The 13257-nt window shown below is 44.8% G+C and overlaps 1 protein-coding gene across 2 annotated transcripts in view; it reads right to left on the bottom strand.

The window, feature by feature from the left end:
• Positions 1–13257, bottom strand: part of MAP3K5 (mitogen-activated protein kinase kinase kinase 5) — a 203437-nt gene that overhangs the window by 19700 nt on the left and 170480 nt on the right. The window contains exons 20-24 of one of the 2 annotated variants that reach the window (XM_019420474.2): positions 12706–12883; positions 11906–11926; positions 7714–7894; positions 7453–7621; positions 1005–1190 (exon numbers count right to left, since the gene is read on the bottom strand). In XM_019420474.2, the coding sequence (XP_019276019.2) occupies positions 1005–1190; positions 7453–7621; positions 7714–7894; positions 11906–11926; positions 12706–12883 (735 nt within the window). The remainder of the gene's footprint in view (positions 1–1004; positions 1191–7452; positions 7622–7713; positions 7895–11905; positions 11927–12705; positions 12884–13257) is intronic. The other variant, XM_019420475.2, reaches the window with a different exon arrangement.

Below are 13257 nucleotides of genomic sequence, written 5' to 3'. Positions count from 1 at the left end.
GTTGAGTCAGGAGTGCTGTTCCCGTCCACAGGACAGCACAAAGACCAAGAAGCTTACACAGAGTTTCAGAGAACACCAATGGCCATTGAAGGATTATAATTTGGTTTTAAATGAGAGATCATTTGGTGCACCAAAAACAATTGTCAAGGCATCTATGTAGGAGAAATAAACACATTAGGAGTGAGTTAATTTGGGGGATTTAAATACAATTATGCAAAGTGCTTCTATATTTATACCAGAGGCGCCATCAGGAACTCTCTTATTTCAGTCTCCCTCACCCTGTGAAGACCTTCTAGGAGTCACTTCAAGCTTTCTTGCCACAGAGTTCCACAGATAAGTCTTATTCAGGAATAGCATGTTGTGTGTTGAATCAGGGTTTTGAAAGACGGGCTTCTAGTTGGTGTTGCAGAGCAACTCCATTTGAGAGGGCAGAGCCTTCAGCAATCTCTCATTAGATCATGTGGATTGATTTTCATTTAGTGACGAATTAATATGTTTTAAACAAACATGTTTAAAGTGTTGTGCATGGAAACCAGAGAAAAAGTGAAAAAAAGAAAAAGAAAAGTATTGGTTTTACTTAACAGTGATCATCCCCATCTGTACCATTGCATTTTTCTCAACGACCACTAGATGGCAGTCCACGTACAGAATTAGAAAGTGAACCACTACAGTGGGCTGTGTGGCTAAAGTCGAAAGAACAAATAGTGACTGGCTACGTGATTTCATAAGCACACAGTTCAGCCACGGGAGCTGTCTGTTAGTTTTGCTATTTCCCACGGTGTTCAATATCACGTGTATCTAACTTTGGGAGATGCAAACACATACAACAACGAATCTGCTGTTTAGCAGCTCACGGAGAGGCAACCAGCTCACGCTTAATCATCGAAAAAGACATTCATCAACATTCTTAAAGAAAGAAAATATAACAGAACTTATGTCTTATCTTATTTTGCTGATTTTTGTTGGCCGTTTGTGGGAAGACAGCAGCAAAATGTCATACTTACGGCATCTTGAAAACCGAAGAGTACCACCTGAACTTGACTGATGCCATGGCTGTCAAAGTCAAGTTCTAGCTTCAGCTTAGACAGTGTGGTGGCTATGATTTTTCGGTCCGTGGATCTCACAAATTCTCTGAGGCTTGCAATGAGGGTTGTGATGTGTTCCCATTTTAGTTTAGGTTCTTCAGTCCCCTGTGAATAAATTAACCTGTCAGTTGATCTGTGTGGGACACATTAGTCATGAGCCTGCCATTCTCACAGCCCTTGATGGGAACTGGGCTTCAAAGTGCCCCCAGCTAAGGGAAAAAGACCAGATTTGAACTCGATGCTCCACCCCCACCCCCACCCACCACCCCAAGAATAATCAGACTTTGGGAGGAAGGGTACCTACCCCATACATTGGTGAATAGGTACGATTTAGTCAGATGTAGAGAGCTTTGCCCGAACAGGGACAGGCTGAGGCAATAAAATTCTTGCTCAGAAATTTTAATGGGGGCTAAAGAGATATCAGACAATGAGCCATAGGATCTTAAGCTCAAAGTCAGTCTAGAGAAATAAGTCCTAAAATAGCAGCATGAGGGGCACCTGGGTGGCTGAGTTGGTTAAGCATCCCACTTTTTTTTTTTTTAACGTTTATTTATTTTTGAGAGAGTGGCAGAGAATGAGTGGTGGAGGGGCAGAGGGAGAGGGAGACACAGAATCTGAAGCAGGCTCCAGGCTCTGAGCTGTCAGCACAGAGCCCAACGCGGGGCCCGAACTCACGAACCGCGAGATCATGACCTGAACCGAAGTCGGACGCTCAACTGACTGAGCCACCCAGCACCCCAGCAACCGACTCTTGATTTAGGCTGTCATGATCTCATGGTTCACGAGTTCAAGCCCCACCTGGGGCTCTCTGCTGTCACCATGGGGCCTGCTTGGGATCCTCTGTACTCCCCTCTCTCTCCACCTCCCCAGCTAGTTCTCTTTCTTTCTTTAAAAAATAATAAACTTAAAACATTTTTTTTTTAAAATAGCAGGAGTACATCTAGTTATAAGGAAGGAAGGAGAGGCAATAGCATTGAGAATGACAATCTACGTGGAGAGGAGAAGGGAATGCGCAGAAATAGAAATGGCACACCATGAGGGCCAAGAGCAGCCAAACCCAAGAAAGGACGGACAAACTCCTGGCAAGTGAAGGCCCTCAGAATCACTCACTAGTTTCAGTCTCTGTGAGGTTGGGCTAGGCACCATCGCTGGAATACCTGAAGATGCCCCCCTCCTTCACTGGTACGTGAGGCAACCTGCAATGTGCCCCCAGAACTGCAACTGCCCTTGAAGTGTGTCAATTCCTTTCAACCGCAAGGGGCTCACTTCAAGGGTGCCTGGGTGGCTCAGTCGGTTAAGCTCAGGTCATGATCTTGCAGTTTGTGAGTTCGAGTCCCATGCCAGACTCTGAGCTGACAGCCTGGAGCCTGCTTTGGATTCTGTGTCTCCCTCTGTCTCTGCCCCTTCCCCGTGCTCATTCTCTCTCTCTCTCTCTCTCTCTCTCTCAAAAATAAACAAAAAAAATTTTTTTAAAAAGGGGGGGTTGCCGACTTCAAACTCCATGCTTGAAATAATTGCTTACCCACCAACGAGGCCATTAGTTGTAAGAATGAACCAATGGACACTATTTTTACATATTAAAAATATAATACGATAATTAAACACATTCCTTCTGCCAAGGTGAATTTTTCTACCTTGTGCAAGGAACCTTGTTTCTTTAAAGGAAAGATAGTAGGGTGTTACTTATCCTCATTTAACTTCAAGAAACGAGATTTTTATTATATTCATTTCTATCTCCTAGTGCACATTTTGTTACTACACCATAAAAGTTAAATTCCTCAACTGGGCTGTGAAAATTACAATTTCTAGGATTCTATTAAAATTAAATAAATGTACCATCAAGTTCTTTCTCTCAGTATATTTTCATTTGGGGAGCTCTCTCTCATGTTTATGTTTTCCTGAGAAAAGATTATATTGAAAAGCTTGAAAGCTGTCATTAAGGGAATTAAAACCAGACCGGGAACAATTACAAACTTTGTTTCTTTTCTTACCGCCAACTAAATTACACCCAAAGTAAAGATTCACAGGCAATATCATAATAACATGAAAATATGTTCAAGAAGAAAAATGTGAGTTATTCAGAAGTTGGAAGCTTATCTTAGTGACAAGTCAGATACATGTTTGCCAGCAGATGAAACAGCAAACATTTTCCTGACATTAGCTTTGTTTTCACAACAGAAAAACATGTTGCTTCCGGTCTTTTGGACGTGTGTGCCACTGTCCTACAGAGGAACGCTGTCGACTCTGGCAAGTGTTTTCTGTCTGGGGTATTTCATCCACTTGCATAATCGGTATTTCTGTTCTAACTCCTGTGTTCATGTGCTCTCATCAGCATGCCTACACAAATGAGCATCTCGGGTACCAGGGAGCCTGATTCAGCGTCAGAAGGTGCCATCTGACAGGTGTGCCTTTCCTAGCACTCGGTACCATCCAGACTCTTCCGCAGAGGCGCTCTCTAGTCTTTATCCTTTAAACCTTCTCAAAATGATGAGTGAGCTTCAGAAGGATGTTACAGGTTGAAAGGGCTTTTGTGGGCTGGTTTGGGGACCTGACCAACATCTCCATGCTTGGTCTTGTTACAAAAGGGCAGGCTTACATGTAAAGATGCATCTAGAGATATTTAAGGCAATGAAAATAATTATTTCCATCTGGTTGTAGAAAAAACTGAAAGAGATGAGACAACTAGGATTAGCCTGCTTGATAATGGTCACAGCAGCAATAATAATAGTTAACATGTGTGACACACTCTCTATTATTATCTCAATTGCTCATGGTCTTAGTTATTCCCTATAGAAACTCCGTGAGGTAGATACCAGCGTTCCTCTGTCGTATAGATTAGGAAATTCAGCCTCGGAGTTGTTAAATCACACAGCCTGGAAGTGGTGGGGCCTGGCCTCGAGCAGAGGCAAGCTGAGGCTGAGCCCAGGCTCCTAATAATTGCATTCTTCTGCCCCCATCAGCTGGAAGAGCCGGCAGTAAGCCTAGATTGGGACCTGCTCTACCTCTAGGCCAGCATGTGACGTCACAGCATCCTTAGCGATACATTCAGAAGGACCCTTGCTATCACTGGATGATTCGGGATTTAGCATGTGATTCTGACCCACAGTTTCTCACCGGTGCCTTCAGGTGGGTGCACCAGCACATGCCCTCTGATGGTTGCTTTTAAGAGTATTTTTCTTTCTCCTTCTATGGAAAACATTCAAGTGTGCATGAAAAAAACAGGAAGTCACAGACAATTAAACAGGATTAACCAACGGCGAAATTTAAGACTTTCAGCACAGTCATGGAAGTGAAGTCTCCTGCCAGGCTCTGTGCTGAGAGCTGGGACCCTGACAATGGTCACGGCAGTCCTGCCTGGTGGACCTTCAAAATCCCCAAACAAGCAGACACTTTCTGCGCTGGAGGAGCACATCCTTTGGGGTGATGATGAGATTTGGGCAATGCCCGCATTCCCCATGTTTCTGACCTCCGACAGGCACCTTGCATTAGTGGCCACCATGTGGAGAAGTCTTCACAGCGGCTAACGGTGATTTCCTTTCCTTCCCCACCGAAAGCGCCAATCCCTCCCCTGCTTTATGTTTCTACCGGCACTGGTTGCCGTGTGGGAGCTGTCACCCAGGGAGGAGAACGGTGTGGTGGTTAAGAGCACGGAGCCTGGAGCCAGACTGTGGGGGTCTAAATCCTGACTCCGTTGCTTAGGGCTGTGTGGCCTGGGCAAGTTACTCAACAACTCTGTGCCTCTGTGTCCGCTTCTCAAAACGAGGATGCTAACAGAACTATCACTATAGCACTATTGCCATGGGGATTAAATGAGTGAATACACATGAAATACTAAGAACAATACTTGGCTCATGCAAAATGTTTGCTCTCATTACGCCACACGGAATATATTATTACTATAGGTTTACTATTCATACTATATATTATAACTGTATGTGTGGCTGTATACATTGCTACTACTACTATATCTTTACTAATTTTTTTGTTTTTTCTTCCCCCACTAGAATGTCAGCTGCAATGGGGTACATTTTCTTATAGTTTTGTTCACTGTAGTATCTACAGCACACAGACGAGTGATTGTCATTCAGTAGAAGGTTAATACGTATTTGCTGAATGAATGAACGACTTCCAATTGCTGCCCAGATGCACCTTTCATCTGAATCTGGTTCCCCGTCCGGGGCACCTTGGGTGGCTCAGTTGGTTAAGTGTCTGACTCTTGATTTTGGCTCAGGTCGTGATCTCGAGGCTCATGAGATAGAGAGCCCTGTGTCGGGCTCTGCTCTGACAGCGTGGCGCCTGCTTGGGATTCTCTGTCTCCCTCTCTCTCTGTCCCTCCCCCACACTCTCTCTCTCTCTCTCTCTCTTTCTCTCGAAATAAATGAACTTAAAAATTTTTTAAATTTGGTTCCCCCGTCCTTGAATGACGAGAGTGAGCAGAAGGAAAGGCAAGAGAGAAAGCTACAGGTTCAAGACTGCTCCCGTCTCCTCCACACCCCCCACCATTCCTGTGCAGAGTCCCGGGTACTCACTCTACCCCCAGCCCAGAGCCCCAGCTGCCCCCCAGCCCAGAGCCCCTCCTTTCTGGGCCTCAGAATAACCACTCGAGACAGCTTTCCTTTAGGATCCAAGCAGGGTTTTCCCAGAAAGTGCAGATGGCGTTCATTTTGGGTCTTGTACCCAGAGACCCTGCTGGCACACATGTGGCCTTTGTCCCTTCTTATGGGATCAAAAGAGGTGGGCATTAGACAATTGCTAAGGTGATGGAATCAGCAGAGGAGCTTAGTAGGGTTCTCAAGACAAAGACAAGAGCCAAGGAAGAGAGTGTTGCTCCATTTATATCCCAGGACAAGCTGAGACCAGATAGACCGTTGGCCTGAGAGACAAACTTGACGTGACTCCTCCAGCTACACCCTTTTTGCAGCTGTTTTCCCAAGACAGAAGGCAGGGAAGAAGGTATGCGCAGGGGAGACAGATGGTGGCCACCAGCACCAGAGCAGGGAGACATGTCCCTGACGCCCATGCAACTAAAAGAAAACACCAAGTGTCATGTCTGCGACCAACCATGTCTGTGGAGGCTTATACCCTCAAGAGACCTGAGCTTCTGCTCCAAACACAGGAGGCATCACCAGAGGCTTGGAGCTGGGGGACACCCTGCTTCTACTGGGGCAAATTTGGGGAGGGGATTCTTCCTCATATCTACAGATATGCAGAATCCCAGGGAACATATTTTCCCAGGTATTGGGGACTGAACTGTCCCCCGCCCCACCACTGGCCCTAATTGATACGTAGAAGCCCTAACCTCCCATGTGACTGTATGTGGAGAGAGGGTCTTTAGGAAGTAATTAAGGTTACCTGAGATCCTATCAGTGGGGCCCTAATCCAATAGGGCTAGTGTTCTTACAAGGGGAGGAAGAGACACCCCCCCGGGGTGCACAGGGATAGAAGGCTGGGGGAGGACATGGTGAGAAGGTGCCACTTTAAGCCACGGGAAAAGGCCTCAGGAGACACCAAACCTGCCAACACCCTGCTCTTAGACTTTCAGTCTTCAGAAGTGTGAGAAGCAAATTTGCTGTTGAAGCTACTCAGTCTGTGGTATTCTGTTAAGGCAGCCCCAGCAAACGAATACAAGAGGGAATAAGGGTTTGAGTGGCTTTGTTTTTTCACTGCATATGCGGCCTTCTGACACACTACATAATTTACTCATTATTGCCAGTCACCCTCTGTCCATCTGAATATTGCCCCACAAGCAGGGGGGCCCTTGTGTTTGCAGTATTTTCCTAAATGCTCAGAGGAGACTGGCAGGGAGCCCTGTGCCACTGTCCGAATTATCAAGTCATGTGGCTCAATGCATGTTGAATTGATAACTGAATTGATAAACAGATTGAATTCATAAACAAATGAACGAAGGGTCACAGTGGCTTATAGCTCGTTGGAACCTGACCAACACGGAAAGTGTGCTTGTGACTTACAAATAGTTATGTTCAGAAGTGTGGTTTCTAGGGGCACCTGGGTGGCTCTGTCGGTTACGCATCCGACTTCGGCTCAGGTCATGATCTCACGGTTTGTGAGTTCAAGCCCAGAGTCGGGCTCTGTGCTGACAGCTCAGAGCCTGGAGCCTGCTTCAGATTCCGTCTCTCCCTCTCTTGCCCTCTCTTTTTCTCTCTCAAAAATAAATAAAAAAAATTTTTTTTAATGTGGTTTCTACATCGGAGATTTGCTTTTTTTCCTGTCTGGGGGAGGCAGGTTTCATCCTCAAGAGCCCTACAGTTCCTTCCTGTCTCCACATGGCCTGTGACAGTTCCGAGGGGTGATGACACAGTGAAAGTGTGCAAAGTCTGGAAAACCAAGTATCCATGAGAGGTGTTACCTGAGCCAAAGATTCCATTAAGTTCCTCACAACTTTGTCTTGGTCTTCGGTCAGGATCCTGTGAAGAGTGGCCCGTCTCTCACTGTCCTTCCTCAGCATAAAGAATCCAGAATCTTTCTCTTCAGGGGAAGGTGGAGCGCTGTGGTCTTCGAAATTTTCGTCTGGAATGCTGTTAAGAATTTAATGCAGCATAAATCACGGTGTCCTTTATAAAATGACACATGACGTAGTTCTTTCACCCAAAGTCAGTCCGGTCTTTACCCCAGAAAGAGTGTCCGTATTCCTTTTACGTCTCGCTCTCCACAGGATTTGGCTCTCGTCTTGAAAGAGAAGGGATCCACCTTCAACTCCGTGTCCGGAGAAACCGAGCCGTATTCGCTGCTGCTGCTGGTGTCCTCCACCAAGACGGGCACCGGCAAGGATATGCTTCTAAGGTACTCTGCTTATCACGAGAGGGGGAAACGCTCATTCATGCTTTTAGAAATGTATGCATGCCAGGGGCACCTGGGTGGCTCAGTTGGGTAAGCGTCCAACTTCAGCCCAGGGCATGATCTCATGGTCCGTGAGTTCGAGCCCTGCGTCAGGCTGGGCTCTGTGCTGACAGCTCGGAGCCTGGAGCCCGCTTCGGATTCTGTGTCTCCCTGTCTCTCCGCTCCTCCCCCACTTGCACTCGGTCTCTGTCTCTCTCTCTCTCAAAAGTAAATAAACATTGAAAAAAAATTTACACATACTACACATGCACCAAAAGAGAGCAATATTCATTGTCAAGTGTGGCATTGCAATGACTAGTAAAATTATGCTACCTAAGAGGACGGTCATGGATCCTAATTTCTCCCCGTGCCCCATGTCCAATCCCTGCGGGGGTTGGGAGGGTGGGCAAGGTCAAGGTCTCCCAGGCCCTGAAGGGAATACGTCAGGGCTGTGAAAAAGTAGAAGAAGCCCCAGACCCAGAGGTCCTGGGTTCCAATCTCCTCATTTCTATTGACACCTGCCAGACATTAGGAAGGCAATTTATGGGTCTCAGTCCTCATGTCTATAAATAAAGGACCAGATTCATATTTGTTATTTAATTTTTTTTGGGGGGGGGAGAGCATAAGCAGGGGCAAGGCAGAGAGAGGGGGACAGAGGATCTGAAGTGAGTTCTGCACTGACAGGCTGACGGCAGCCAGCCCTATGTGGGGCTCAAACTCATGAACTGCGAGATCGTGACCTGAGCCAAAGTCAGATGCTCAACTGACGGAGCACCCAGGTACCTCCAGATTCCTATTTTTTAAACCATGTTCCTCACAGGCTTAAGGGTCCACCTTAGCATCTCGGGGCTGCCTTAGTTGGGTTGAGTGAGTAGGATTCTGTGATTCTAGAACACAAGTTCCAAACCTGTTTTGCCCAAAACAGATGTGCTCTATCAGTCTTATACATCAGGGTTCTGTTTAAGGATGCATATGAAAAAGGGTTCTTTGCCAAACACGGATTGTGGAAACCATTAGACTATGTGATCTCCTAGGTCTTTCCCAGTTCTCAGGTACTGTGAGTCCATAGTGGACATGAGCTTTTATTTTGGAGGAGACTGACCTGGCACAGTAGGAATTGCCAACATATCATCAAATATTGATTTTAAAGAAAGTAATTTTTGCCAGAATCATCTTTCCCTAACAAGTGTCCCAATACTACAAAAGGCCTTACTAAAGAAGGCAGATATAAAATTATAAAAAAGGAAATCCACTGTTGCCTAGAATCCCTTTTTTACCTAATTCGTCTTGGGCTGGGCTGAATCAACAACTGCCCCAGTATCAAAGACATGGGATGGTCAGTCAGCAAGTGGTCAAGTGGCCTCTCGACTCTGTCTGCTGTGACTGCAAATCAATAATGATTCGCAGCAAGGAGTGGGGGGGGCGGTAGGCCATGACACTGATCAGACAGATGGACGTGTTTGAGAAGCACTCATCTGATTTACAAATATAGGAAAGCCAGACAGACCTTTTCTTTCTTTTCTTCCTTCCCTTCCTCCAACTATTACCAGACTCTATCCCTTATGATTCCATGTATGTGTGTGTGTGTGTGTGTGTGTGTGTGTGTGTGTGTGTTTTATTCTGTTATATATATAACTGTAAGAAAATATACCAAAGAATGCATATTATTAATGGTAGTTATTTCCACAAGATGTGATTTGGGGTGATTGTGATTTTCTTTCATTTTTCCAAAATTTTAAAACCTTCTTCAATAAACATGTATTATGTTTATAATCAGAAAAATACATGTGATAAAAAATACTTTTCACAAGCAAATATTCAACAGGTGGTAACACTGTATAGCGAAGAGCTTGATTTACCTAATGACACAATTAGTGATGATTCAGAAGATGAAAAAAAAAATCCCATTACATAGCAGAAAGTGACATTTCTCTGAAAATGTATTGCCCTATCACTGGGAAGCTCTTCCAAGCTGCTGAGTCTTAGGAAGAGGGTTTTCCAGCCGTATCCAGGAGCTTCCTTAATCACAGAATCTTCCAGGTAGGACATGTCCTACCCCTTGATTATATCAAAAATGCCATGCAGGGCCATTCTATTATTCTAGCCCCCTTGTAGCTCAGGTGAAGAAAGCAGGTGTTAGAGAGGTACCTGGCTTTGGTTCCAGCTGTAGAGAGGAAGAAGAGAAGTATACAGCTTCCGGGGATAGTTCATCTCTGGGGAAACCATCTCACTGATCAGCAACTAGAAAATCTCTCAAGGATGAATTGGTTGACCCACCTGCTGTCACTGAATTTGTTACACTGCTGAATTACTAGAAGGTAGGAACTGAGATGAAGCTAAGAAGAGCTGCTCTGAGTTTACCAATTTAACACCACAATTCCTTATTTCAATGTATAGAGACGTGCAAATTGGTACACTGAAAATACATGGCAGGGGAAAGTGCTCACATGTGCTATTTCCCAAATTTACTTGACCATGGAATTCCCATTTTTCTGGAACAGCTCATGGACCCAGCATTTCATGGACTATATTTTAGGAAGTGCTGCTACAGCAGAAAGCAAAAGAGTAACCTCTTACTTGCTGGTAACAGTAAGGTTGTCTAAGAAGAGAAAGGTTTGTTGGGGGCCCCAAACACAGGACTGCTTTCGAGAGACATTTCTGGGAGCTGTTGAGATCTCTCGTGTGCTTTGTTTCACTTCGTATTTACAGGAATAGATTGCAGAATGGACAAAACAGCGGCTAGCTTGGCCAAATATGGACTCAAGGCTTGGGAGCACGGTCTTCATTGCTATTAGACATCAAGCTCTTAAAGCTAACATCACTGGTACTGGCTAACGATCAGGCAGTGTAGACATAGGACATTCCTATTATCATAGAATTATAGACCCTGTGGTTTTAGTTCCAGATTACAGTCTTTCCCCGGTTCTCCACTCCTCTTTGCTAATTCTCACGTGGAGCCCTTTGGGATATGACCCTGCTTTACTACCTCCAGCTTCTTCTCTTCCCCATGTATTTTAAGTACCAGCAGTTCTGAGCCACGTCCTGCTCCCTTCACACCGTGGGGTTTCACACACACTGCATTAACTCAGGCTAGGACTGACCTCATCTGGCTCCCCACTCCCCAGCCACCTGTTAAACTCAAGTTCATCCTTATTCATCGGGGGTTGCCTCACTAAAAAGTCTTCCTTGGAACCACTTTCATAGACTGATGTCAATCACTCTGTCCCCCTTTACAACCCTCTCTGTACTAAATTACACTACGGTGTTGTTGATTTATTCCTTGTGCATCTTCCCTCTAAGAATAACAGCTCCTTAAAGTCAGGAACTATGCTTTTGTCATCCTTATATATTCAGGGCCTAGCACATTTCTTGGGCACACAGTGAATGCACAGTAAGTGCGTATTAGGTTAGAATGACTTACTTAATTCTCTGGGTCTATGTGTGGCAAAGGGAGAGCAGTCCGGGATTGGACAAGTCATGTCTCCCTAAGGGTGAAGGAGACCCTCCTCATCACCACCCTCCCATCCCCCTTTTGAGGGGAAGCCGAGTACAGCCATTGGAGGTGGGGGCCCCTCCAGGAAAGCCGTGGCTTATCCTCTGGACAGAAACAGTGTATGACCTATAAAAACACCTGGGGAAGGAAGAGTCCTGCAGCTGTGTTCATTTAGGAGAACTAGGCCAGGTTATAGTTTATAGTTTTAATTAACAGGAGTCATGAAGTTCTCGGTCACACCTAAGAACAATCCCAAGCGGGATTTTAGCTGTTAATTAGGTTAGCACATCTGTTTTTGCTTTCTGGGGGAGAAGAGGGGTTTCTGAAGGAATGGCCCAGCCAGGCTTCAGCTGCACATATCCTTGCTACCCAGGAGCCTCACATGGAGGCAAAAAGCAGAGGATGAGGCTTTTTAATGGGAAATCTAGAGCTTATATCGCACGATGCACCAAGCTTTGGCTCGGTGGGCAAAATATAAAAACGAACTCACCATTTGATCCAGCTGAGAGGGCTGTGGAAAGAAGAGCAAACAGCAACATGAACACATGTTGGCTTTGTTGTTAAACAGAAATAATGAAAAAGTGCTTGAAAAGGGATCAATGTCCTTTCCAAACATTCAACCTGTCTACACTCATCCCAAATAAACACAAAAATGCCAATAACAAATGGATCATTTACTTGCCTTTCCTTTCTGAAATAAGCTATGGAAACTATTGCAAGAGACAGTGTATATTTTCACACTGCTTTTTTTTTTTTTTTTTTTTTAAGTAACTGACAATCTTCTCTTCTCTCTCTCTCTTTTTTTTTTCTTGCAGAGGGCGGGTAGTAGTTATTCCAAACAATATTCTCTAAGAGGCAACAGGTATTTTCCACTGACTAAAATTAAAAGAACATATTACCTGGATGGCTTGGAAGTTTTAACAGCTCCATAATAGCCCTGTAGCTCATCAGTGGTGATTTAAAGTTTCAGCTCTAAAAAGCTGTATTTCACCCCTATTATGCTGTAACCATTGTATCAGTGATGCCAGAATGCTATAGCTACTGATATACTACCTACCTACTAACCAGGTGATGAAAGACTATTATGTATGAGGCCCTGGCATTTGTGAAATTGATGGTAAGACAGCTTCCTGATACCAAAACTGAACGTCTGAGAACACTCAGCTAACGTTCACACGAATCTCCAGTGATACCTATCTATAACAGATTACCTTACTTCTGGAAAAATCTACCGTAATGGCTGAGGGTTTAGTGACTCTGCCTCACATCCTCCTCAATGCAACCATATACCTGAAAGCTTAGGTTGCGTCTTCTTCTTTTTGCTTGAAACTTTTAAGAACTCGTCAATAAGCAAGTCGTTAGCACAGGCTCTCTTGTCGGGGTCCGGTTCAAAACATTTCAATATGAACGCCTTGGCCTCTGCGGACATGGACTCTGGGATCTCCGGGTGGACTTTAAACATTCCCACCTAAGACACAGCACAAGGTAACTTCCGAGTGACCCTCGCATCACATGAGCTCCAGGATCCAAAACTTGGTCCCCTAGCACAACAAAGTCCTTTACCATATACTTCCTACAAACTCATGCCTTTTCTCAAAGCGAGATAGGATATTTTTTTTTCTAGGTTATGGGAAGTTTCCAGAGTGCTTTTGTAACCTCATCAATGACATACACAGAGCAATCATGTTAAGACAGTAGACAGCATAATGAAGTAATAATTCAGTCCCCAAAGTTTTAGAACACATTAGCACACTGGCATGCAAGAAAGATACCTGTAATTGAGACCATTGTGTTGGTCCTAATAGGTATATGCCAGGAATCATGTTTGGTTTTTTGATTTAG

The sequence above is a fragment of the Panthera pardus genome, unplaced genomic scaffold (assembly GCF_024362965.1).
Source record: "Panthera pardus isolate Hobbes unplaced genomic scaffold, ASM2436296v1 HiC_scaffold_17, whole genome shotgun sequence".
NCBI classification, from domain to species: Eukaryota; Metazoa; Chordata; class Mammalia; order Carnivora; family Felidae; genus Panthera; species Panthera pardus.
Note: the sequence above shows the minus strand (reverse complement) of the source record. Positions and strands in the feature narration are given on the sequence as shown.